This window comes from Lacerta agilis, chromosome 3 (assembly GCF_009819535.1).
Source record: "Lacerta agilis isolate rLacAgi1 chromosome 3, rLacAgi1.pri, whole genome shotgun sequence".
Taxonomy (NCBI): domain Eukaryota; kingdom Metazoa; phylum Chordata; class Lepidosauria; order Squamata; family Lacertidae; genus Lacerta; species Lacerta agilis.
In genome coordinates this window covers 116,178,605-116,202,139 of record NC_046314.1, presented here as the reverse complement: position 1 = coordinate 116,202,139, position 23,535 = coordinate 116,178,605, and the positions used below count along the sequence as shown (strand labels likewise).

Genomic DNA, 23,535 nt, shown 5'->3' with positions numbered 1-23,535 from the left:
TCTTATCACAGAATTGTAAAACTGGAAGGGACCCAAAGAGTCCCCTCATCCACCCCCCAGACCAGGTGGGGTCTGACTATGGCAGAATAGATAGAGCGGGGTTGTGACTTCCTTTGACCGGGACACTAGATGTCGGTTGATGCAGCCTGCAATTGCATTCGATTTTTGGCCGCAGCATCACACTGCTGGCTCATGTTGATTCGCAATGCTGGCACCGAGCTGGTGGATTTCCCCCCGGCTATCTTTCAGCAACTTCGTCCACCCCAAGCACGGGAATGCTGCTGCTCTGCTAGAAAAGTGGGTGGCATTAATTAACGCAGCTGCTGCCATAGCAACCTGGTACCCAAGGGTTCAGATCCTTCCTCAACTGCCCTTCATGTTCAATGTGTGCTGACACTGAGCTTTAAAGAGCAGGAGGGGAAGAAGAGAAATATTTTCCTGACTTCACAGGTTGACAATGCTAAGCCTTGCCACTTTTCTCTCTCTCTCTCTGACATAACGAACACATTTGAAACCGCTGCTTTCTGTTTGCTGAGCCAAATAGACCAGAATAGTGTAAGGGAAGGAGGACATTCCCACACCTGTGGTCTGGGATCCTTCTTAAAAATGGGAGATAGCAGGAACTGAACCTGCGGCACTTCTGCCTGAAAAATTTGGCGCTGAGCATCTCCACTTCCTTCCAGCAACAGACAGCAGCTGTCAGCAGCTTCTCGAGAGACCAGATTTCAAAAACGGCACTTGTTTCTGCTGGGCGGCACATTCTGTTGAAAGCATATCTGCCCCACCAGGGAAGGGAAAACACACAGACTATGTGAGCCCTGGCTCACAGCTCAGGCTCAGGAAACATATTCTGTGGAGTTCCCTGGCTCTTTTTTCTTCGCATTTTCTTTTTTTATTGGGGTGGGTGGGTGTGCCTGGGCAGGAATCACAGCTATTGCATCTCTGACAGACGACCACCCAACCTTTCCTTAAAAACCTCCAAGGAAGGAGAGTCCACAACCTCTTGAGGGACACCGATCCACTGTAGAACAGCTCTTAGTGTCAGAAAGTTCTTCCTGATGTTTAGTCGGAATCATCTTCCTTGCCATGTTCCATAGGGCGGGCGCCACCACCGAGAAGGCCCTCTGCCTGGTTCCCTGTAGCTTTGCTTCTCGCAGGGAGGGAACCGCCAGAAGGCCCTCGGCGCTGGACCTCAGTGTCCGGGCTGAATGATGGGGTTGGAGATTCTCCTTCAGGTCTACTGGGCTGAGGCCGTTTAGGGCTTTCAAGGTCAGCCACAACACTTTGAATTGGATTGAATTGAATCCATTGGTTTTGGTCCTCCCGTCCGGAGCAGCTGAAAGCAAGCTTGTTCTATCTACCTTCCCCTTTTCCCTTATTCCTCCCTCCTACCTGGGTTAATATTGACAGCGCTGTCCATTCTGGAAGAAAGGAGAGAAAATCCACTGACAATTCCGGTGAGATTTGGCAGCTCCTGCAGGCTTCATTACCGGAGCATTTGCCGACTGTGTTTTGACATAGTTGGGAAAGATGTCTCATTAGCCAGCTAATTTCCTTTCCCACCGGGAGGAGAAAACAAACCTTCCCTGGAATGGAAATGATCCGTGAATGGCTCTGCCAAGGCCCCAGCAGATCAGCTGCTTTTGCATCCCAGCCTTGTCTGTTTGGTTTATCTCCCTCGTATTTTGGGTGGGTTATTTTTTTTTTTTGTACAAAAGCTCATCACAATTATGAGGCAGCTGTCCAAAGCCATTCTGGAAAGGCGTTGTGCTGACAGAACCAGAATGCAAACATCTGCTGGGGGATTCGGGACAGATAAAAGAAAGCCCTTCTTCACACGCAGCGCATAGTTAAACTGTGGAACTCCCTGCCACAGGAGGGAGTGATGGCCACCAACCTGGGTGGATTTAAAAGAGAATCAGACAAATTCATGGAGGAGGAAAGGCCTTTATAACTTTCCAGTACTGTATTTTTCACTCCGTAAGACGCACTTTTTTCCTCCTAAAAAGTAAGGGGGAAATATCTGTGCGTCTTATGGAGCGAATGGTGGTCCCTGGGGCTGAATTGCCCAGGGGCCAAAAGAGGAGCATGCTTTTTATTTTACAAAGAGAAAAGGGGGTGTTGAAAGGACCCTGCTCAGCAGCTGATCTGCAAGAGATCGGGAGAGAGATAAGAGTCCCCGGCTCCCTTTCAGCCCCGCCCTCCTTTGTTGAATGTGCTGCAGAGGGAGGTTGTTTGTTTCCCCAGCGACATGTGACTGGCTGATTAGATTATCTGTCTGGAAACTGTAGAAAAGGCTCCCTTTCCTTTAGAAGCTGCAGAAATGCGAGTTGAACCCCATAAAAACAGAGCTTTTCCTCTTTGCTTTTCCCCCTTTGCAAAAGGAGCTTTGCTTTTCCCCCTTTGCAAAAAAACTGCAAAACTTTTAGCTGATCCTCAAAAAAACAGGGTTTTTCCCTTTGCAAAAAAGCTGCAAAACTTTTAGCTGATCCTCAAAAAAAGAGGGGGTTTCCCTTTGCAAAAAAGCTGCAAAACTTTTAGTTGATCCTCACAAAAACAGGGCTTTTAGAGGAGGAAAACCGGAAAAAAATGTTTTCTTGTTTCCTCCTCTAAAAACAAGGTGTGCCCTATGGTCCGGTGCGCCCTATGGAGCGAAAAATACGGTATATGCACACACAGAGAACGCCAGATTTAGGGTAGAGTTGATGGTTTCTCCCGCACAGGGCACTGAGCTGAGAAGGTGCAAAATCGGGAAGACCAGGGTGCCATATTATTGCAGGTGAGCAAAGTCCGCCCCTTTACACACAGAGGCAGCCAACACTCAAAACACCCTCCTAGAAACAGGGGTTCTGTTTACTGACACCCCAGGGGTCTAGCTGTTTACTGGCTGGGGGCAGCCTCCATATTATATCACTGTAAGTCATATTATTTCCTACTGCCTTCCACTGTAGCGTTCGGTCTTGTACTGCTGGCTCTGAATATAAAGGTGGGACGAGGAAATGCCATTTTCGATCAGGACCAATTTTGCATAGATCCGTTCGGATTTTGCACAGTTTATTCTGCTTCCGAGGGGCGAACTGGACCATAGCTGCCAACCCTCCCTGCTGTTTTCCAATGCTATAATAAGGGAATTTCCCGCAAAAAAAGGGAAAAGGTTGACAGCTATGAACTGGACATTTGGGGATGGATCCAGTTTGGCACCGAGCAGCAGCAAAGCTGGGGGAGGAGGAGAAGGAGGGAGAGGTGCGTGAGAGGGTGAGAGAACAAGCTTAAACTTTGCCTCAACCACTGGTGCCATCTCCAGGGGCCCATGGAGCCCTGGGCACCCACAATTTTTTGCTCTGGTGTCCATGGGTGCCCGGCCTCCACCCCCTGCCATCGCGGCGTGCCACTCGCCAGCAGGCATATTCCACCCGGCCGTTGGACGGTGAATACTTCTTAGGAAAGGGCTGTTAATAGTGCTGTGCTGTTTTTATTACCTGTATTCTCATAGATCAGTTTGTCTCTCCTGCATGCTTGTGTGAAATTTCGTGATGTTTGCATGTGTCTTGTAATGTTCCAGCAATATCTCTGTTAAGCAACATGAGCAATTCGTTTTAACTCTGCTTCTCCATTTGTCACGTAAACGGACCAGTCTGGGCGAAGACGGAGATGACTTTGAAGGGTAAATATGGTGTGCAGCGATGCATGAGACAGCGGGGTGGAATGAGGGGGGTTTAATTATTCACAATATTTCCCGATTCATCCGCACAACAATTTTCCATTTGCACTGGGGCGTTTTACAGCGTTCTTCCTTGTTGAGGCAACTCTCCGAGGAAGTAATTTTCAATTATTTTACGCAAATGGTGTTCAAATGCAAAGGCATCGTGGTTCATCCGCACTAAGCTGGCTGAACTTGGTTCCCATTGAAATCAAGAGGACTCAATCGTGACTAAGTTATCCCATTGATTTCATTGGGAACCAAGTTCCACTAACTGTACAATCCTGTGCATTGTCTACTCAGAAATAACTCCCACTGAGCTCAATAGAACTCACATCTCCCAGCTCCCAAACTGACACTCTCAAATTTTGGTGGTTTTCTTTTTCATTTTATCCTGAAAACCTTTTGGCTCTAAAAAGCTATTTCCTCACAAAGGACTAACCCCCTTCAGTTTTTCAGCAAAATACACAGAAGATGTTATCCCCTGGGAAATGCAAGAGGAGACCATGTATTTATTGCCTGCCCTTCACCCTAAGCTCCCAGGGCCATTTCTTTTTTCTTTTAAGGATTGAATAAAACTTAAAACAGATCGCAACCATAAAAAATAAAGTGGGCCCTAAAATAAACCATACACCTGGGTAGCCACAAATGAGAGGAGGAAGGTATGTCTTCTGCATAAGTTGGGAAGAAGAAGAGTTTGGATTTGATATCCCGCTTTCTCACTACCTGAAGGAGTCTCAAAGCGGCTCACATTCTCCTTTCCCTTCTTCCTCCCCCACAACAAACACTCTGTGAGGCGAGTGGGGCTGAGAGACTTCAGAGAAGTGTGACTAGCCCAAGGTCACCCAGCAGCTGCATGTGGAGGAGCGGGGACGCGAACCCGGTTCACCAGATTACGAGTCCACCGCTCTTAACCACTACACCAGTGTTTTTCAACCACTGTTCCGCGGCACACTAGTGTGCCGCGAGATGTTGCCTGGTGTTCCGTGGGGAAAATTCGAAAGATTTTTTTTTTTTAATGTCAAATTTCCGCGGCGAGCGGGTTCCGTCGGGGCACCATTTAGCCTCTCTGGGGCATCGCCCTCCTCCGGCCAGCAGCGCGTCCGTCCGTCCAGAGGGCCGAATGGCTTCTCTCTGCCTCGTCGGCCAGCGCGCCCACCCGCCGGGGGACTCTTTCTTCTTCACCCCCCTCCCCGCTTCGGGCTGCGCAGGGACACAGTGTGAAAAGACACACAAAAGGGAGGAGAGGGCTGCGGCTGCGGCCAGGGTCCAGCAGGACAGGCGAGGGGGAGGAGGCGGGGGCGCGAGGGGCTCCCCAGCCCTACTTTCGGTGCCTCTTCATTGGCCTTTGGCTGGACCCGGGCGGCGGCGGGGGAGCCAGCCCTCCATCCCCTCCCCCGCGCAGGCACCTGAGGTCAGCCTCGCCAAGCGCCCGCCTGAGAGGAGCCGGCGCGGGGGGGAGGAGGCTGCCGGCGGGTTCTCCCGGGGGATCCCCTCGCTGCCTCTACACCGGCGCGGCTGTGGGAAGGACGGGGGCCCGGTGGGAACAGGCAGCGCTCCTTGATGCGCGCCCTCCTGAACGGGCTTCTCGCCCCGAGGATTCTGTGCAGCGCTGCCCGGCCCGACAGGGCTGCATAGAAGAGCTTCCAGCGCCGGGAGCAGTTGGGCGGAGGGGCTTCCCGCCGGCCATGGCGAAGCGCCTCGCAGCCCGTGCAATAAGGGAACAAGATCCCCCAAGAGCCAGCGGCCTGTTGCAACCTGAGCGCAGGGAGAAGGCCTGTCTCTCCCGGGGCTGCTGCCCCCCCCCAGCCCCCAACATCTCGCTCGCTGCGCTGCTCCTGCCCGAAGTAGACCGTCAAATGCGGGGGGGGGGGGGTTTGCTGAGGGACCCAAAGGAGAGCTTCGTGGGGGCTGCCGGGGTCCCAGAGTAGAAGAAAGGCGGCAGATAAAGGGCAAAACATGCCCCTCCAAGCACTATTAACCCGTTGTTGCCTTCCTATTTGTCGTCTATTATAATGATGGCTTGGGGCAGGGCAATATGTATTTGAAGAGCCTGCCAAACTCAGCTTTCTTTTCTACTTATCTATTTATGGCTGTCCTCCTAGCTCTGATTTTGGTGAATTGCTGCTATAACTGGAGATCTCTCAGCATCAGTGCTGTGTGTGGCCAGCATAAAACTCATTGGCATTCTTTCGTAGCAAATATTCGACTCTTTCATTTCCTCTTGTTTAATTCCATAAGAAAACTGGGCTGCTGGATCAGACCAAAGGTCTGCCCCCCTCCTGCATCCTGTTCTCACAGTAGCCCAATGGGAATAAGCTTGAAAGCAGGGCATGTGCTCCCAACATGCTGCCTCCTATGTGAGGTAGATTTGTGTTTATTTGATTCCTATTCAAGAGAATTAGTTTATATATAGTCAATATAGGCACAGAGTTAAATTTTTTAACATTTTCTCATGGTGGTGTGCCTCGTGATTTTTTTCATGAAACAAGTGTCCCTTTGCCCAAAAAAGGTTGAAAAACACTGCACTACACCACACTGACTCTCTTATACAATGAAGGTGTCAGGCACCAGGGGCGTTCCTAGCCCCTTGGCTGCCCGGGGCGGGAAGCCAAGAGGCACCCCTGGGGGCGGGGCATTGTGACGTGTGCATGCGTCATGACATCACGACGCACGTTCACAACGTGACGCCACACCCCCAGGAAAAAAGAAAGAAACATAGCAGGTGCTTGAGCGTGCCCGCTTTGCTTCCCCCCTTCCCTTTCGGCTTCTTTCAGCGCCGAAAGGGGAGAAAAAAAGGGAGCAAACCGGCGTGTTCAAGTGCCGGCTTTGCTTCCCCCCCCCTTTCCCCCTCGGCTGCTTCTTTTGGCGCTGGCTGGGCTGCGACTCCGCAGCCCAGCCAGCGCCGAAAGAAGCAGCCAAAAGGGGAGAAAAAAGGAAGCCGCTTTTTTCTTCCCTTTCGGTCGCTTCTTTCGGCACGAGGGGCGGGTCAGCGAGGAGGGGGTGTCACGCTTGTTGCTGGCATGACACCTCCTCTCTGGCCCACCCCTCGCGCCGAAAAAAGCCGCTGGAAGGGGGAAAAGGCGGCATGCCCCCATTTGGGGCCCGCCCGGTGGGGTGGGGTGGGGGTGGCCAAAGTGTCACCCCCTCTCCTGGAACCTGGGGCGGCCTGCCCCTCCGCCCCAACTTGCTACGCCCCTGTCAGGCACACCTCCTTGGGGAGGGAGTTTTGCAGTTAAGGGGCTGCCACAGAGAAGGCCCTCTTCTCCTGGGCAGAGACCTCGCAATTCTCTGAAGGTAGAAGAACAGTCCAGAGGGGTGCCCTGCTTATCTCAAGAGGAGCCATAGGGAAGAAGGGGGTCTCTCTCTTATTTGGGGCCTGAGTATTAATAGAATACTCACAGAATTTATGGACTACTCATAGAGCTAAGAGGAAGGCACGCTTGGCAAACCCTCACCGTGATTTGACTCCCACCCGGAAACCAATGTCCCAACTGTGGAAGGACGTGTGGATCCAGAATTGGCCTCCACAGTCACTTACGGACTTACTGTTAAGATCGTTTTCATGGAAGACAATCTTCCTCGGCTACAAGGGATCACCTTAGAGTTGGAAAGGACCCCAAGGGCCATCAAGTCTAACCCCTTGCATTACAGGAATTTCAGCTAAAGCATCCATGGCAGGTGGCCAATCATCCTGCACACTTGCGTTCAGTGGAAACTGAAGCTTCCTTTTCAGGCAACTGTGCTTTCATTTGCAAACCTGGGTTTGCCACCATGTAATGTGCAAAGGGGACGCGAGTGGTGCAGTGGTCTAAACCACAGAGCCTAGGGCTTGCTGATCAGAAGGTTGGCGGTTCGAATCCCCGTAACGGGGTGAGCTCCCGTTGCTCGGTCCCTGCTCCTGCCAAACCAGCAGTTCGAAAGAATGTCAAGTGCAAGTAGATAAATAGGTACCACTCCGGCGGGAAGGTAAACGGTGTTTCCGTGCGCTGCTCTGGTTCGCCAGAAGCGGCTTAGTCATGCTGGCCACATGACCTGGAAGCTGTACGCCGGCTCCCTTGGCCAGTAAAGCGAGATGAGCGCTGCAACCCCAGAGTCAGACACGACTGGACCTAATGGTCAGGGGTCCCTTTACCTTAATTTGTGAAGACCCCCCTGCTCAACTGCCTTTCCCCTGTGCATACTTACAGTGTGCCGGCATGTTGCAGCGGTTAGAGCAGGCACCCCCCCAAACTCGGCCCTCCAGATGTTTTGGGACTACAATTCCCATCATCCCTGACCACTGGTCCTGTTAGCTATGGATGATGGGAATTGTAGTCCCAAAACATCTGGAGGGCCAAGTTTGGGGATGCCTGGGTTAGAGCATCCAATTGGGGCTTGGGAGAGACCAGCCTTCCAATCTGCACTCCGCCATGAAGCTCACTGGGAGTCCTTGAGCCTGTCACTAGCTCTCATCCAAACCCACCTCACCGGGTTGTTGTGGGGATGAAGTGAGGGAGAAAGCCATGCACACACGGAGAAAATTATAATTAAAATAACATCAAACGGCCTCCTGGAGAGAGCTTTCCCTAGGGGCCTGTGCCCCACTTGTTATAGGGCTCCCGTGCCAGCAGTGCCCACATCCTGAAAACATTTAAATATTTTTAGACCCAGCTTTCAAGCTAGCGAGGCTGTTGCCTCTGAGCTTTTATCCTCTGAGCAAGTCACGGGCCTGGTCTTTTGTGTTCCTGGAGAAGGGAGAAAGTCGGCCCTGGGATATATAACCCGATCCCTGTTTACTTTTAAAAATTCATGGGTGGGATGGAGCTCTGGAGCAGAACACAATCTGGCCCCAGTGAATTATTGATCTGCTCCTTGTCTTTGGCCTGTCAATGAGGCATCCGCTTCCATGCTCACCTCATTGGCCTCCCCTCTCCCTTGTCTTCCGGGCGCTCTCCGTGGTGCTGATTTCAAATTTCACCTTAATTTCATAAAATACACCACTTGATTGCAAAAGCAAAACAAAACAAAAAAAAACCTCAAATCAGTTTATAGGAAGAGATGAAAGACTAAAAATCATCAATCAGGTGAACGAGTAACAGTTTAAGATTTTCGAAGGGTTGAAATAACAACAGACTAAAACCACAGTAAAACATGCATCTGTTTCTAAAAAAAACAAAACCTGGACAGGATTTGCTTGAACAAAAATGTCTTTTAGAAGGCACCCAGTGAAGGCGCCTGCCTGAGATCAATAGGCAGGGAGTTCCAAAGTGTAAATGTGGCTCCACTAAGAGATTGAGTTCTTACAAACGCAGATCGGGTTTTATGTGGCACGTGTAACTGGGCCACTTCTGCAGATCGAAGCAGTCGAGTGGCTGCATATGGGTTAATGCAATTCTGCAACTAAACTGACCCCAATTTGTTGATGGCTTTTATATACGGTAGCAAACCAGCAACCTGTGCAGGTCTCTGAGGACAGGGGATCTATGCGGACAAGGCCTCGCTCCTGTCAGCAATCATGCTGCAGCATTCTGCACTCTCTGCAGCCTCCAGGTCAAGTGCAAGGGAGGCCCCACCTAGAGCTCCTTGCAGCAATCCAGCCTTGCATACACAATGGGAGGTTCCAGATCCCAGAACGACGTCAGGAGATCTCGAGGGCGGTTTTGCCCCGAGATGCCCCTTAGCAGAGCCATATGAGATGCACAAGCACGGCTCCCTCCTCTCCAGCCCTGCAATTTCAAAATGTTTCTTTTTCCGGAAGGCTTTTAATCTTCCGTTTTTATTGCCTCCTGCCTTCTGACTTATAGATGGCTGCGTTCCACTTAATTATGGCAATGTTTCTGGTGTTTGTTCACTGCAATTTGTGTCCCCCCCCCCAAAAAAAATCTGTACTTGTTTCTTTGTTTTATGACACAAAGCTGCTCTGTGAGTGGAATGTTTGCAATTAATAAATCAATCGATTGATTATTATTATTTTTTAAAAAAGAAACTCTGGGCTGCCAGTTTCATCAAAGGGGTGATGGCGAGGGGGAACGTGCTTAACCCGTATCCCTCCCGCCCTATGTCTTCTCAAACTGTCCTTCTGAAACTGCTTTTCTCCCAGCAAAGGTAGACTCATACAATTGTAGAGTTGGGAGGAACCCCGAGGTCCTCTAGTCCACCCCCTGCAATGCAGGAACAGCAGCTAAAGGAAGCTTATATCTACCCCCACTCCCCGCAACCAGAAAAGTAGCTAGAAATGAATAGGGGAATGGCAGGAAAGGAACGGCCATTGGTCAGCAGCAGAGCACCTGCTTGGCGTGCAGAATGTCAAAGGTTCCATCCCACTGAAACCCTAGAGAGCTCCTGCTGCCAACCTGTGTTGGAAATACTGATCTAGATGTTCAGACTTGGTTTAAGGAAGCTTCCTGCATTCCTGGGTTGAGCAAAACCATTCCCTATCCCTGCTCAGTCATAGAATCATAGCATTGTTGAGTTGGAAGGGCTCCCCAAGGGCCATCTAGTCCAACCCCCGGCAATGCAGGAACCACCGCTAAATCCTAAATCTGATGTCTTGTTTCTAATCTCCTGTGCCCTAATCCAGCAGACCATCAGGATTCCGGACTAAGAGCCATGATGGGTACCAGTCCGTGGCCAGGTAGTTACACTCAGCGCGAAACTCTGGTGCAACCTCTTTCCTTGCAGTTGGGAGCCAAGGCCCATCCGAGGCTCCCAAGAACAGCATTTTCTCCATGCCAAGACGGAGCCCCAAGACTGGTTCCGAAATCTGGGGTCCAGTCCCTGAGACTCACGAAAGCCCAATCGAGACTCTCTGAGCATGCACAGATCGTGCGGCAGAGTAAACCACAAGCGGACCGGGCACAGGGGAGGGCTAGCAAGAAGAGACTTTGGCTCAAAACATACAGTGGTTCCTTGGTTTACAACCATAATCCGTTCCGGAGGTCCAGTTGTAAACCAAAACAGGTTGTAATCCAAAGTACGATTTTGCCAATGGAGCTCCCCCCCCCCAAAAAATGGGTTGCAATAATAAAAAAGGGACATGGACCCCCAGGTTTGACGTGGTTGTAATCCAAAACAGTTGTAATCCAAGATGCTTGCAAACCAAAGTACCGCTGTATAGCAATATATATCATAGAACTGTAGAGTTGAAAGGGAGCCAAGGGTCATCTAGCCCAACCCCCAGGTTCCAGGGGGCGCTCGAGTTCCAGGAACAGTTGACAACCCCCCCAAGAAACAGCGACTCCTGGACCATGGGTGGCTGAGATTTTAAGGCATTAATGGACCCGATCCACCAAGCCCGGCTGTTTCTCTGCCTCTTCCAGGTGGAGAGGGGCTCAGAGAGCATCCCTTTTCCTGCTTCGGGGTGCATGGGGGGTGGGGTGGGTGGCGGTTCTCTTTGTCTGTGTTACTGACCATGCAAGCACCGCCGAGCTGCAGTTGTTTGAGGAGTGACCGATTCGGAAGACAGCAACATTGCAGCTGACGTTCGGGGTTGGTGGTCATACGTACGACAGCACATAGAGTGTAACAAGGACTGAGAGATTGGGGTGGGGGCTCGTTTAATCTCGCTGTAAACATGTGGTACAGTGACAATAAAGTATTTCTATTTCTATAAGGGCTTCCTTCAAATCCTAGCACTGTGAGTTGGGAGGGACCCCCAAGGGCCATCTAGTTCAGCCCTCTGCAATGCAGGGAGCACAGGCCACGAATCCCCGACAGAGTGCCACCCAACCTCTGCTTAAAAACCTCCAAAGGTGGACAGTCTACCTTCCCAGGTCAGAGAATCATAGAATGGTAGAGTTGCAAGGGACCCCTAAAGGTCCTCTAGTCCAACCCCCTGCAATGCAGAAAACTGCCCTTGCATGTGTCAGGCTTAGTGGTTTTTCTGAGCAGGGAGGAAATGAGCTTCTCTGCCTTTGAGTCCCGTGATTTAAATGCCACCTGCTTCTGCTCCCCCCCCCCCACAATGCAACAGCGATGAGCATGGAGACCCCAGGTACATGCATGTCTTCTGGCCTGCAGCTCCTCTCTTTCTTTCTTTCTTTCTTTCTTTCTTTCTTTCTTTCTTACAATTTATTAATTTTATAATAACAAAAAAAAGAACATGGTAATCAAAAATTTAACTCATATATCTTAATTGACTTCCCTCCCCTCCCTCTTCTGGTTCCATTATTTTATACTTATTCATGCACATCTATGGAGTCTTGTAAGGACGCGGGTGGCGCTGTGGGTTAAACCACAGAGCCTAGGGCTTGCCGATCAGAAGGTCGGCCGTTCAAATCCCCGCAACGGGGTGAGCTCCCATTGCTCAGTCCCAGCTCCTGCCCATCTAGCAGTTCGAAAGCATGTCAAAGTGCAAGTAGATAAATAGGTACTTGCAAGTAGATAAATAGGTACTGCTCTGGTGGGAAGGTAAATGGCGTTTCTGTGCGCTGCTCTGGTTCGCCAGAAGCGGCTTAGTCGTGCTGGTCACATGACCCAGAAGCTGTATGCCGGCTCCCTTGACCAGTAAAGCGAGATGAGCGCCGAAACCCCAGAGTCGGACACGACTGGACCTAATGGTCAGGGGTCCCTTTACATTTACCTATAGAGTTTTATATTCTTAATCCAATTTTAAAACCTTACTCATGTTGTTACAAATGACCTTTAGAAGTTCAACTAATGTAGAAACATATACACAAAGCTTACAATGTATGCCTTAAACATCCCCCCCCTTTTAAATGTCCTTATTTTTCTGGGGTTTCAACTTGTGTACTATGTCCCACATAGTTCATTGTGTGTGTGCCTCTGTGTGCATGTCCACACACACGTGTGCATTCTAGATACCAGCTCTGCACTTGAGGTACGCCAGTGGCCCCCAAACCTTTTGGGGGGACACCACCCCCTTCGTCCCATCAAGGCGTCCCCAGTGGCCCCTACCCTGCCCTGTAAAAAGCATCATTCAGAAGAGCAGCTTGCACCCCCATCAAGGAAGAAAGGAACGCAGCACAATTCAAAACAGCAGTGATGAATTGCACATTCATCCCAAATTAAACGGGTTCGTCTAATTAATCTGACAAAATCATAAAATGGTAGAGATGGAAGGGACCGCAAGAACCGTCTAGTCCATGAGTAGGCAAACTAAGGCCCGGGGGCAGGATGCGGCCCAATCACCTTCTAAATCCGGCCCTCAAGACGGTCTGGGAATCGGCGTGTTTTTACATGAGTAGAATGTGTCCTTTTATTTAAAATGCATCTCTGGGTTATTTGTGGGGCATAGGAATTCGTTCATCCCCCCCCCAAATATAGTCCCCCCCCAAGGTCTGAAGTACAGTGGACTGGCCCCCTGCTGAAAAAGTTTGCTGACCTGACCCCTGACCTAGACCAACCCCCGGCAATGCAGGAATATTTCACCCAATGTGGGGCTCGAACCCACGACCCTGAGATTAAGAGTCTCATGCTCAACCGACTGAGCTGGCCTTGATCCAGTGGCACCAGTTTTTCCAGTGCCTTCCCCTACTGTGCCTTAGCACCCCACAGGTAATCCCACCACCCGCCCCCCCGGGGGGGGGGCGCTACCACCCACTATGGGAAGCACTGATGTAAATGATTAAGGAGAGATTTTCAAGAATAGGGACCCTCGACCTTTAGGGCTGGCTTGGGCACATAGCCAGCATTTGAATCTGGGTAAGTTTGCCTGCGCAAGAATCCTGGTATCAATAGTCAGGGAGTTCCGAAGTGCAGATGCTGCCATCTTTTGCTGTGAAATCTGAATCATCTCAGTACAATGTTTTGACTTTCTTTGTCGCTAAAAAGTCACTGAAAGTCTCTCTAAGCCAGTGTTTTTCAACCTTTTTTGGGCAAAGGCACACTTGTTTCATGAAAAAAATCACGAGGCACACCACCATTAGAAAATGTTAAAAAATTTAACTCTGTGCCTATATTGACTATATATAAAGTAATTCTCTTGAATAGGAATCAAATAAAAACAAAGAAAGTATTTTATAATTACTTTATTATGAAATAGTAAGTAAACAGAAATATGAAAAATTATAAAATACTTTATTCAGTGCGCAACCTGGGTCTGTTTGGCTGTTTTTTTAAAATCTTTCGAATTTTTCAATTTTTCCCACGGCACACCAGGCAACATCTCGCGGCACACTAGTGTGCTGCAGAACAGTGGTTGAAAAACACTGCTCTAAGCATTTCCCTGTGTGATCTCACTGCTGACTGTTCTCTCTACCTCCAACTTGTGTGTGTATTTGCTGTGGTTTTGCAACTGGGGCAAGGTGTGTGTGTGTGTGTGTGTGTGTGTGTGTGTGTGTGTGTTGTACAGTTCACTCTGGGAAATCCAGGTGTCTGCGCAAAGCTTTCTGTTCCTGTAATTTTGTTTTTTGAACCACGTGGCTTGTGTGTTTTCAGAGATAAAGCTAAGGGGAAGGAGAAAAAACACCGTCATTTGTTCAGGTATTTGCCCTTTTCAGCTCCCAACTCAAGTTTCTAGTCCCTGGTTTGCAGTGCTACAGTTCGCTGTCTTTTCACCACATTTCTGAATAGCCTGGGGATATCCTTTTCAGGATGATGAATGGGAAGAAAGTATTATGGGTTGTTAAGAGAAGCCAGCAAGTGGCAAGGTTGGCAGAGGACAGGGCTGTCTCCCCCAGCCCCCTTGCCATGCCTGGATATGTTCCTTGGGAAGACCTGGGTTCAAATCACCACTCAACTTGCCTACCTTACAAGGGTGCTATGGGGATAAAATAGATATTTTTGTGTGTGGAACTATGCATGTCCTTTGATCTTCTTGGACAAAGAGCAGGATTCCTTTATCTTTTAAGTAATAGAACAGATTGTGTGAATTTGGTTGATTTTCTTAGTACTTGTGCCCAATCCCTCACATTTTCCTTGTGTTCAATTTGGCATCGCGCACGGCTGTCCGCCCATCTCAGCAAAGGAAAAGACAAATCGCACAAGTAGGTGCCGCGATCGCTGCTGTTTCTCTTCCTGTCTAACATCTCTCTCTCTCTCTCTCTGTCCCTGCGATGGCTTCTTCCTTTGGGAGTAGCCAACTTTCTGGCAGATACTTTCTCCCCTATGAAGGAAGGTTGCCGCATTTGGGACTTTTTAGTTTAGAGAAAAGGCGAGGAAGAGGCAGCCGGATAGGGGTTGATTAAATGAAGCTTTTTTTCCTCTCTCCCGATGCTGCATCCAGTAAAGCTGGAAATCTGGGAGATTCGGGGTGGATAAAAGAAAGGACTTCATATCACGCAGTGCATAGTTGATCTATGGAACTCACTGCCACAGGAGCCAGCAATAACTCACAGTCTAGGTGGCTCTAAAAGAGGATTGAACAAATTCATGGAGGAAGAGAGGGCTATTGATGGCTACTAGCCCATAATACGAAACCAGCAAGCAGGATCCAAGCACAAAAGCCTTCTTCCCTTCTGGGGTTTCCAGAATTACTGTCTCCAGCTGTGGAAGCAGAACATAGCCATTGAGAGCCCTCTCCTCCTCCACAAATCTGCCTATTCCTCTTTGAAATCCATTCAAGTTTCTGGCTGCCATTGCCTCCTGTGGCAGTGAGTTCCGCAGTTCGACTCTGTGAAGGAGCCCTTTTCTAAAATCTGCCTCAGTTCCGCCAACGTTTGGCTTCCTTTGGTGACCACGGGTTCTAGTGTTACCAGAGAGGGAGAACATCTTCCCTGTACCCGCTATCTGAATGCCACGCCCAATTTCATAAACTTTTGCCACGTTGCCACGTTTCTCTGCCAGCAAGTCTCTTTCGGCTGGAGCAGCCTGGCTCCTTCTGCATGCCAAGCAGGCGCTCTCTGCCCCCTGAGCTATGGGCTCTTTCCCAAGCGCAAGGAGAGTAGAGTGTAACCAGCCGCAGGCCTCTGAGCCGACTCCTTGTCCCCTCGACCGTACGCCTTTTCGGCGTTCATCCTCTCGTCTCTGCCGCACACCTTCTCCGCTATTATAAAGGCAGAACAAGCCTGAATAATTCATCCGCAGCCCGTAATCGGATCCTGGACGAGTCCATCTGGAATTGCAGGAGGAAGGGGCACCCAGAGGCTCTTTCTCTCCCCTCCACCCCAGAAAACGTGAGCCCAGAGGGCTAGCAGATAGGGAAGGGAGTCAAGGCCTAGCCAAGGGACCAAATCACTGAAGCTGCCTCTTGGGGCAGCATCCAGGGTGGGCGCCCTGAGCAGCCTCTCCAGTGGCACCTCGGATGGTGGCCGCCCCGAGCGTCCCGTGCTGCCTCGGATGTTCTCATCCAATATTCACGAAGGCGGCGGTGTCAGTTGTCCGCCAGAGCCGCTAGCCGCGTACCTGCTCCACTCTGCTCCCCTCGCTGGAGGAAAATGGGGGGCAGCGGAGCCCGGGTTTGAGGCCGCTCGAGGGGCCACGGAAAGGGTGGGAGCGGACGACGGGTTGGGGACCCCTGTTCCCCCACCCTGAGAAGAGCTGCACTGCTTTCTCTCTCCCCCACCCCACCCCAAGCCCCCTGTCCTCTGCTGGGATGGTAGTCGCGAGACACGGGTAGAGTCTGTCTTACCTGGGACAGGTAGGTGATTGGTTTGTTTATCTCTGGAAGCTTTTGTTGGGGAGCGGGTTAAGGATGCAAGGTGCCACCCCATAACAGGGTCATGGGCATATCAGTACTATATAGGGGAATTTCCTGCAAAAAAGGGAATGTTGACAGCTACTCATGGGCAAGATTAGCGCGTCTGGGTGGGTGGAAGGGATCGCTGCATTTTTTTATTACTCAGCGTCTGGTCAGGAGAAACAGGTGGCGTGCAAGAGGAACGTGCTAAAGAGGACTAGTTTCTTGGGTGGGCTTTTAATACCACCAAATCGCTGTTCTTGACGAAGGACCCAGAAAACCAGAACTCAAACCTAGGGGAAAGGTGCCCGTCTCTGGAGGCATCGCATATTTGACCTTGAGTCTTTGTGCTTGTGTGTGTGAACAAAGGACTCATCTGTTAATGGGGATGCGTGGTGGTACGGCCTTCTCAGGTGACTATACCACATATTGAAGGCATTCGATGGCTGCCTCCGGTGCCCGGTCTCCCTACCTGCTGGTGTCAGGGAAAGAAAGGATGCGGGAGCAGAGATGGATTTTTAAAGAGGGTTGGACAAATTCATGGAGGAGGGGTGGGTTTTTGGAAGACGCCTGTGCGTGAATTGGTTTCATGTGTGTAGATCGGTGCATGCTGACCAATGCACAGTCTTTGCAGTGAAGCTCTAGTCCGATGGCCTGAGTATCGCGATGACCGGTAGATTTTTTTATCTGCTGCAGCCTTCATCCGCCTACACAGCCGTTGCAACATGTTATCATCCGCCTGTTCTGCCCTTGAGGGCTATCTGTGGCCACTAGACACAATGGCCATGCTCTCCCTCCACAACTAGAGGCTATAAGCCCAAGAGAAGCATCCCGGCCTTATAGGAAGAGGGAACTATAGAAGGGAGATGCTCTATGGCCCTTCCACAGGAGCAGATCTGGAATGTAGTTTGGGACCTTCCAAAACTTCCCCTCCTCTCCATTTGCCTAACCGGACCCTCCCTCTCTCCTCCCTCCCCCTCCACTGTCTCTCTCTCCCCCCCTCATCCTGGCAAATGATCCCCCCACCCCACTTCTCTGATTTAAAAGGAATGTTAATTATTCATCCGTTAATTAGCTTTTCATTACGCGTCAGCCGGCTGCTGCCTGTAAGCAGGTCTCGTGTTTCAGAATCCAGACATTTATTTATTTATGTAAAAAGAAATCCAGAGGGTAGAGGCCGTACTGCGCAAAATCACCTGTTTCCCTTCCCCTTAGAATCATAGCATTGCTATGTTGGAAGGGACCCCCAAGAGTCATCTAGCCCAACCCCCAGAGGCGCAGGAAAGTCCAGCCCCCTGCAATGCCCCTTACGCCCCTTAGGCTTGCAGCCCCTCTCAGGACAAACCGCCTCCTCCTCTGAGCAAAAGAGAAACTCTCCCCTCCTGTGGTTTCCAGCAACTGGCATTGAGAAACCCGGCCAGATGGGTGGGGTATAAATTAATTATTATTATTATTATTATTATTATTATTATTATTATTATTATCGCTGCCTCTGACAGTGGACGGCAGAGCAGAGCCATCCTGGCTAGGAGCCATCAACAGTCCTCTCCTCCTCCAGGAATTTGTCCCATCGTCTTTTAAAGCCGTCCAAATTGGTGGCCATGGCTGCCTCCTGTGGCAGGGAGTTCCACAGTTTCACTCGATGCTTTGGGAAGAAGTGCAAAAGATAAGCACATCTTGTGCATTCCTTTCATAGAATCATAGAATCATAGAATCCTAGAGTTGGAAGAGACCACAAGGGCCATCCAGTCCAACCCCCTGCCAAGCAGGAAACACCATCAAAGCATTCCTGACAGATGGCTGTCAAGCCTCCGCTTCAAGACCTCCAAAGAAGGAGACTCCACCACACTCCTTGGCAGCAAATTCCACTGCCATACTGCTCTCACTGTCAGGACGTTCTTCCTAATGTTTAGGTGGAATCTTCTTTCTTGTAGCTTGAATCCATTGTTCCGTGTCCGCTTCTCTGGAGCAGCAGAAAACAACCTTTCTCCCTCCTCTATATGACATCCTTTTATATATTTGAACATGGCCATCATATCACCCCTTAACCTTCTCTTCTCTTCATGTACAAACCTCACCATTGTCTTTCCCTTCTGCCCAATTATGTGGATTGTAGGCTCTGCAGGGCAGAGACCTGCCTTTTTTTTGCTTAATGATTCTGTAAATATAATGCTTGCTGACTCCACAATGTCAACAGCAACGCACAGAATAACCTTCTAAGCACCTCTCAACATATCCACAACTTCTTTATCATGGACAACTCCACATCCCTCCTAATTTTGCTCTGAGGATCAATGAGGTCTGCTTCCCATTCTGAAGTCCTTTCCCTGGGGAATCAGCTGGATTTTGTCCCTCACTCATCCCCCCCACCTGCATATACAGAGATGGGTATGGGTTTTTTTTTTTGATGGGTTTCAAATGTGATTTTATTATATTGTTACAAATCACTCCAGTCTCTAAGCAGAGACTCCAGGGTTTCCAGACTCTTACCCAGATGTGCTTTCCTTGGAATGAAGCCCAGCAGAGACTGCGGTCTCTTTAGGATACAGTGGTCCCTTGGTTCTCAAACGTAATCCGTTCCGGAAGTCTGTTCCAAAACCAAAGCGTTCCAAAACCAAGGCATGCTTTCCCATAGAAAGTAATGCAAAATGAATTAATCTGTTCCAGACTTTTAATTTGTTGTTGTTGTTCAGTTGTTCAGTCGTGTCCGACTCTTCGTGACCCCATGGACCAGAGCATGCCAGGCACCCCTATCCTCCACTGCCTCCCGCAGTTTGTCCAAACTCATGATAGTCGCTTCAAGATCCGGCCCAATCGCCTTCTCAACCCAGCCTGCAGACGGTCCAGAAATCAGCGTGTTTTTACATGAGTCGAATGTGTCCTTTTATTTAAAATGCATCTCTGGGTTATTTGTGGGGCATAGGAATTTGTTCTCCCCCCCCCAATATAGTCCGGCCCCCCACAAGGTCTGAGGGACAGTGGACCGGCCCCCTGCTGAAAAGGTTTGCTTATCCCTGATTCTAGCCCAACCCCCTGCAATGCAGGAATATGCAGCTGTCCCATACAAGGATCGAACCTGCAACCTTGGCATTATCAGCACCATGCTCTAACCAACTGAGCTATCCAGCAATGCAATCCTCCTTTAGATTCCAAAGCTCACCGAGTACAGGACCCCAACGATTGGACTCAAGGCATCATCCAATTTGACCCCGCACCCAAGCCACAACACCAATTTTTAAGGCAGGTTTCTCCAACCAGGTGGCCTCCAGATGTTTCAAACTACAAGTCCCACCAGCAGGCAGGTAGGAGTTGTAGTATAATCTGAAACATCTGCAAGCCCGCAGATGTTTGGGGAAACCTGATCTAAGGGCTGAGATTCCAGGATATCTTACAAGAGGATGAAGAAGCAGGAGTGGAAATAAATGTCCAAAGGCCAAGAAGAGTCATATACCAACGGTAATTTGAGTAATTACATTGCATCTGAAACTCTGGGTGTGGACATGACTGACGTGTGAAATCATTACAGGAAAGTAATTCTTGCAGGAAGCCCGACATCCTTAGGGAACCTCCGCTCAATATCTTGCCATGCCTCTCGGATAAACACAACTGTCAAATCCTTTCATTGCTTCCACATTTAACTCTCTCCAGCCTTCATCCCCAAACACAGTCTAAGAATCTTGTCGCTTATCCACTGTCCAGGTCACTATGATCAACTGGAGAAGGCCTCAGATTCGTTCAGAGTCTGCACAAACGAAGGCATTCAATATAGCGGGCACTTTCATTTTTGCTATTTTGTCTCCTGCTGGGAAAGTATGTTTGGCCAAGTGCTTTTTTATAGAGAAGTCACTGGGTTCAGCACTGGTCATTTGTTCAGCTGTGTTAACAACAAGCCCCAAAATCTGGGATCCTGTTCCACTGTTTTGCAATCACTTTGCAATGTTTTGCAGAGCCTCCAAAATGGTGCGGCTGATCTAACCATCAAAACTGCAGCAGCACTTGGCCACAGGTTTGGAGTAAACTGGCCAATGTTGTATTGGGGGTGATCAGTATTGCCCCATGCTGGTTAGGTCAGCCAGACAGTTTTGAGGGGCACTTCCGAACACGGGGTTTGCCCTGAAATTCAGTTGCAAAGCATTTGCAAAAACTTTGGCACATGTCTGGAGCAAATCAGGCAATGTTGGATTAGGGGAGTCATATCCAGGAACCCCAGTTTGTTAATCAATCGCTTAGTTTTGGGGGCACTGCAAAACATGGGTTTGCTCCCCAAAACTTTGGCACAGGTTTGGAGTGAATCGGACGGTGCAAGATTTTGGGGTGATGCCTAGGAACCCGGATTTGATGTATCAATTACTCAGTCTCGGACGTGCAGCAAAATGCAGGGTTTGTGCTGCAAAACGATTGCAAAACTTTGGAGGTGATCCCAACTTTGGGGGTTCATATTTAGCACAGCTTGTTTGTTCTGCAATTTTTTTTTTTTATTGTATCCCACCATGAGACTAGAGATAGATGATAGTTAGATAGATAGATAGATAGATAGACAGACAGATCATAGAATCCTAGAGTTGGAAGAGACCACAAGAGCCATCCAGTCCAAACCCTTGCCAAGCAGGAAACACCATCAAAGCATTCTTGACAGATGGCTGTCAAGCCTCCGCTTCAAGACCTCCAAAGAAGGAGACTCCACCACACTCCTTGGCAGCAAATTCCACTGTCCAACAGCTCTTACTGTCAGGAAGTTCTTCCTAATGTTTAGGTGGAATCTTCTTTCTTGTAGTTTGAATCCATTGCCCCGTGTCCGCTTCTCTGGAGCAGCAGAAAACAACCTTTCTCCCTCCTCTAGATGACATCCTTTGATATATTTGAACATGGCTATCATATCACCCCTTAACCTTCTCTTCTCCAGGCTAAACATACCCAGCTCCCTAAGCCGTTCCTCATAAGGCGTCGTTTCCAGGCCTTGGACCATTTTGGTTGCCCTCCTCTGGACACGTTGCAGCTTGTCAGTATCCTTCTTGAACTGACAAGATGATAGAAAGATGCTAGATATAGATAGATAGATGATAGATAGATAGTGAGTGAGTGAGAGAGAGATGATAGATAGATAGATAGATAGATAGATAGATAGATAGATAGATAGATAGATAAGTTGGCAGTTTATGAGCGCTCTTATAAACAAACAAACAAACAAAAAATCTCCTTATATTTTCTCTCTCATTTTCCTTACTCTTTCTTCCCTCTGTCTGGCTCTCCCCACTGTCAAAGTTCAGATTGTAAGCTCCTAGGGGCAAAGACCTGTTGTTTTTTTATAGGTGTGTGTGTGTGTATTTGGGGGCTCTTGCTGTGAAGTGGCGTCACGACACTGACACTCTGCCTACTTTTCTTACAGAGCTGGGAAAGGAGTCTTTTCAGCCATGAAGCTGGGCAAAGCACGTGGTCCAAAAGATGACCACCACAGGAAGCAAGGTAACTCTTTGCACCCTCACCTCCTGGTCTTCTGGGTGGCAGGGAATTGTGGCCACTGAGGCCTTTTGCAGTGCATATCTGAGGGGTCCAGATCCAGGTCGAGAAGAAAAGTACCGGTATATTGCCGATATTAATATAGTGCAGCTTGAAGAAATTGGATGCATAAAAACTGACTCCTTGTGGGATGAAACATTGTCCAGACCCATAAATATGATTCAAGCTTTACTAACAAGAACTTCTCCAAAACAGGTACAAAAGCAATCAATGATGCATCCAAACCATTCCATCAGAACATAGGCTCAGCATCTTCTTTTTAGAAATACAATATAACTCTAAACAGGTACGGTAAGGTAAAGGTAAAAAAAAAAAAAAACAACCCTGGATAGTTAAGTTCAGTCAAGAATCAAAGGTCTCTTTCTCTCCTTACACAGTTCCAGTTACAGGTACCAGTAGGTAGCCGTGTTGGTCTGCCATAGTCAAAACAAAACAAAAATTCCTTCCAGTAGACCAACTAAGTTTGTTTTTGGTATGAGCTTTGGTATGAGAATCTGAAAAAGTGTGCATGCACACGAAAGCTCATACCAAAAACAAACTTATTTGGTCTCTAAAGTCCTACTGGAAGGAATTTTTATATTTTTTTATTTTGCTTCTCCTTACACAGACTCCATTAGCCTGCATTCCAGCCTCAGGCTGTTCCTTCTGGAAGACAATCATTAGCACATCTTCCTCTCATTTATCCTGAGAACAAAAGGCCCAAAGTCAACTCCCTTCAAAATGGAGATTTGCAATTGAATACTTTAATCATTGAGGGACTGTGGGTTAAACCACAGAGCCTAGGGCTTGCTGACTGGAAGGTCGGCGGTTCAAATCCCCGCGACGGGGCGAGCTCCCGTTGCTCGGTCCCTGCTCTTGCCAACCTAGCAGTTCGAAAGCACGTCAAAGTGCAAGTAGATAAATAGGTACCACTCCAGCGGGAAGGTAAACAGTGTTTCCATGCGCTGCTCTGATTCACCCAGAAGCAGCTTAGTCATGCTGGTCACCCCCCCCCCCAGGCATGGAAAGGTCAGGTGGTACCCGGTGTAGAAAATTTCTTGTCACCCCCCCCATTGATTCCCCCCCCCGCAAAAATGGTTTTACGTTATTTCATATTTTCTTACAAAGGAATAATAACAAGTAATAATAATAAAAAAACTTTTATTTATATCCTGCCCTCCCCGGCCGAAGTCGGGCTCAGGGTGGCTAACATCAGATACATAACATTGGTATAAAATCAAACAATCATTAAATTACCTCCTAAAAACATCTCAAAATCAAATTAAAGTCTAATTAGATGGCTTTCCACGGGGTTAGGGTTGGGAACAGTAAATGCTCCCTGAACTGAAATTTCAGCCTTCACGACATAGGAAAACAGCCAAGTGAACAGCTATTTTGGTGGAGGAGGGTCAAGATATTAACTGATATGCATGAAATTTCATATATAGCTATATAATCCCTAGTATAGTAAGATAAGACCTTCGGAGCAGGCAAGGCATTTAAAAAAAAATTCAAAAAACTCCCCCCCCCCAATTGTTCCTTGATAGTTTGTCACCCCCTCCATTATGGAACATGGGGCGGCCCGCCCCTGCTGGCCACATGACCCAGAAGCTGTCTATGGACCAACGCTGGCTCCCTCGGCCTATAGAGTGAGATGAGCGCTGCAACCCCAGAGTTGTCCGCAACTGGACCTAACGGTCAGGGGTACCTTTGCCTTTACCTTGACCTTAATCATATGATCTAAAGTTAAACACCCACGTGAAAGAACAGAAAACGTCAA

At 48.9% G+C, this 23,535-nt stretch overlaps 1 protein-coding gene across 1 annotated transcript in view; it reads left to right on the top strand.

Moving 5' to 3' along the window:
* OTOF (otoferlin) overlaps window positions 1-23,535 on the top strand; it is a 175,177-nt gene that overhangs the window by 80,228 nt on the left and 71,414 nt on the right. Inside the window, exon 6 of the mRNA XM_033145224.1 lies at window positions 21,646-21,722. Within this exon, the coding sequence (XP_033001115.1) occupies window positions 21,646-21,722 (77 nt within the window). The remainder of the gene's footprint in view (window positions 1-21,645; window positions 21,723-23,535) is intronic.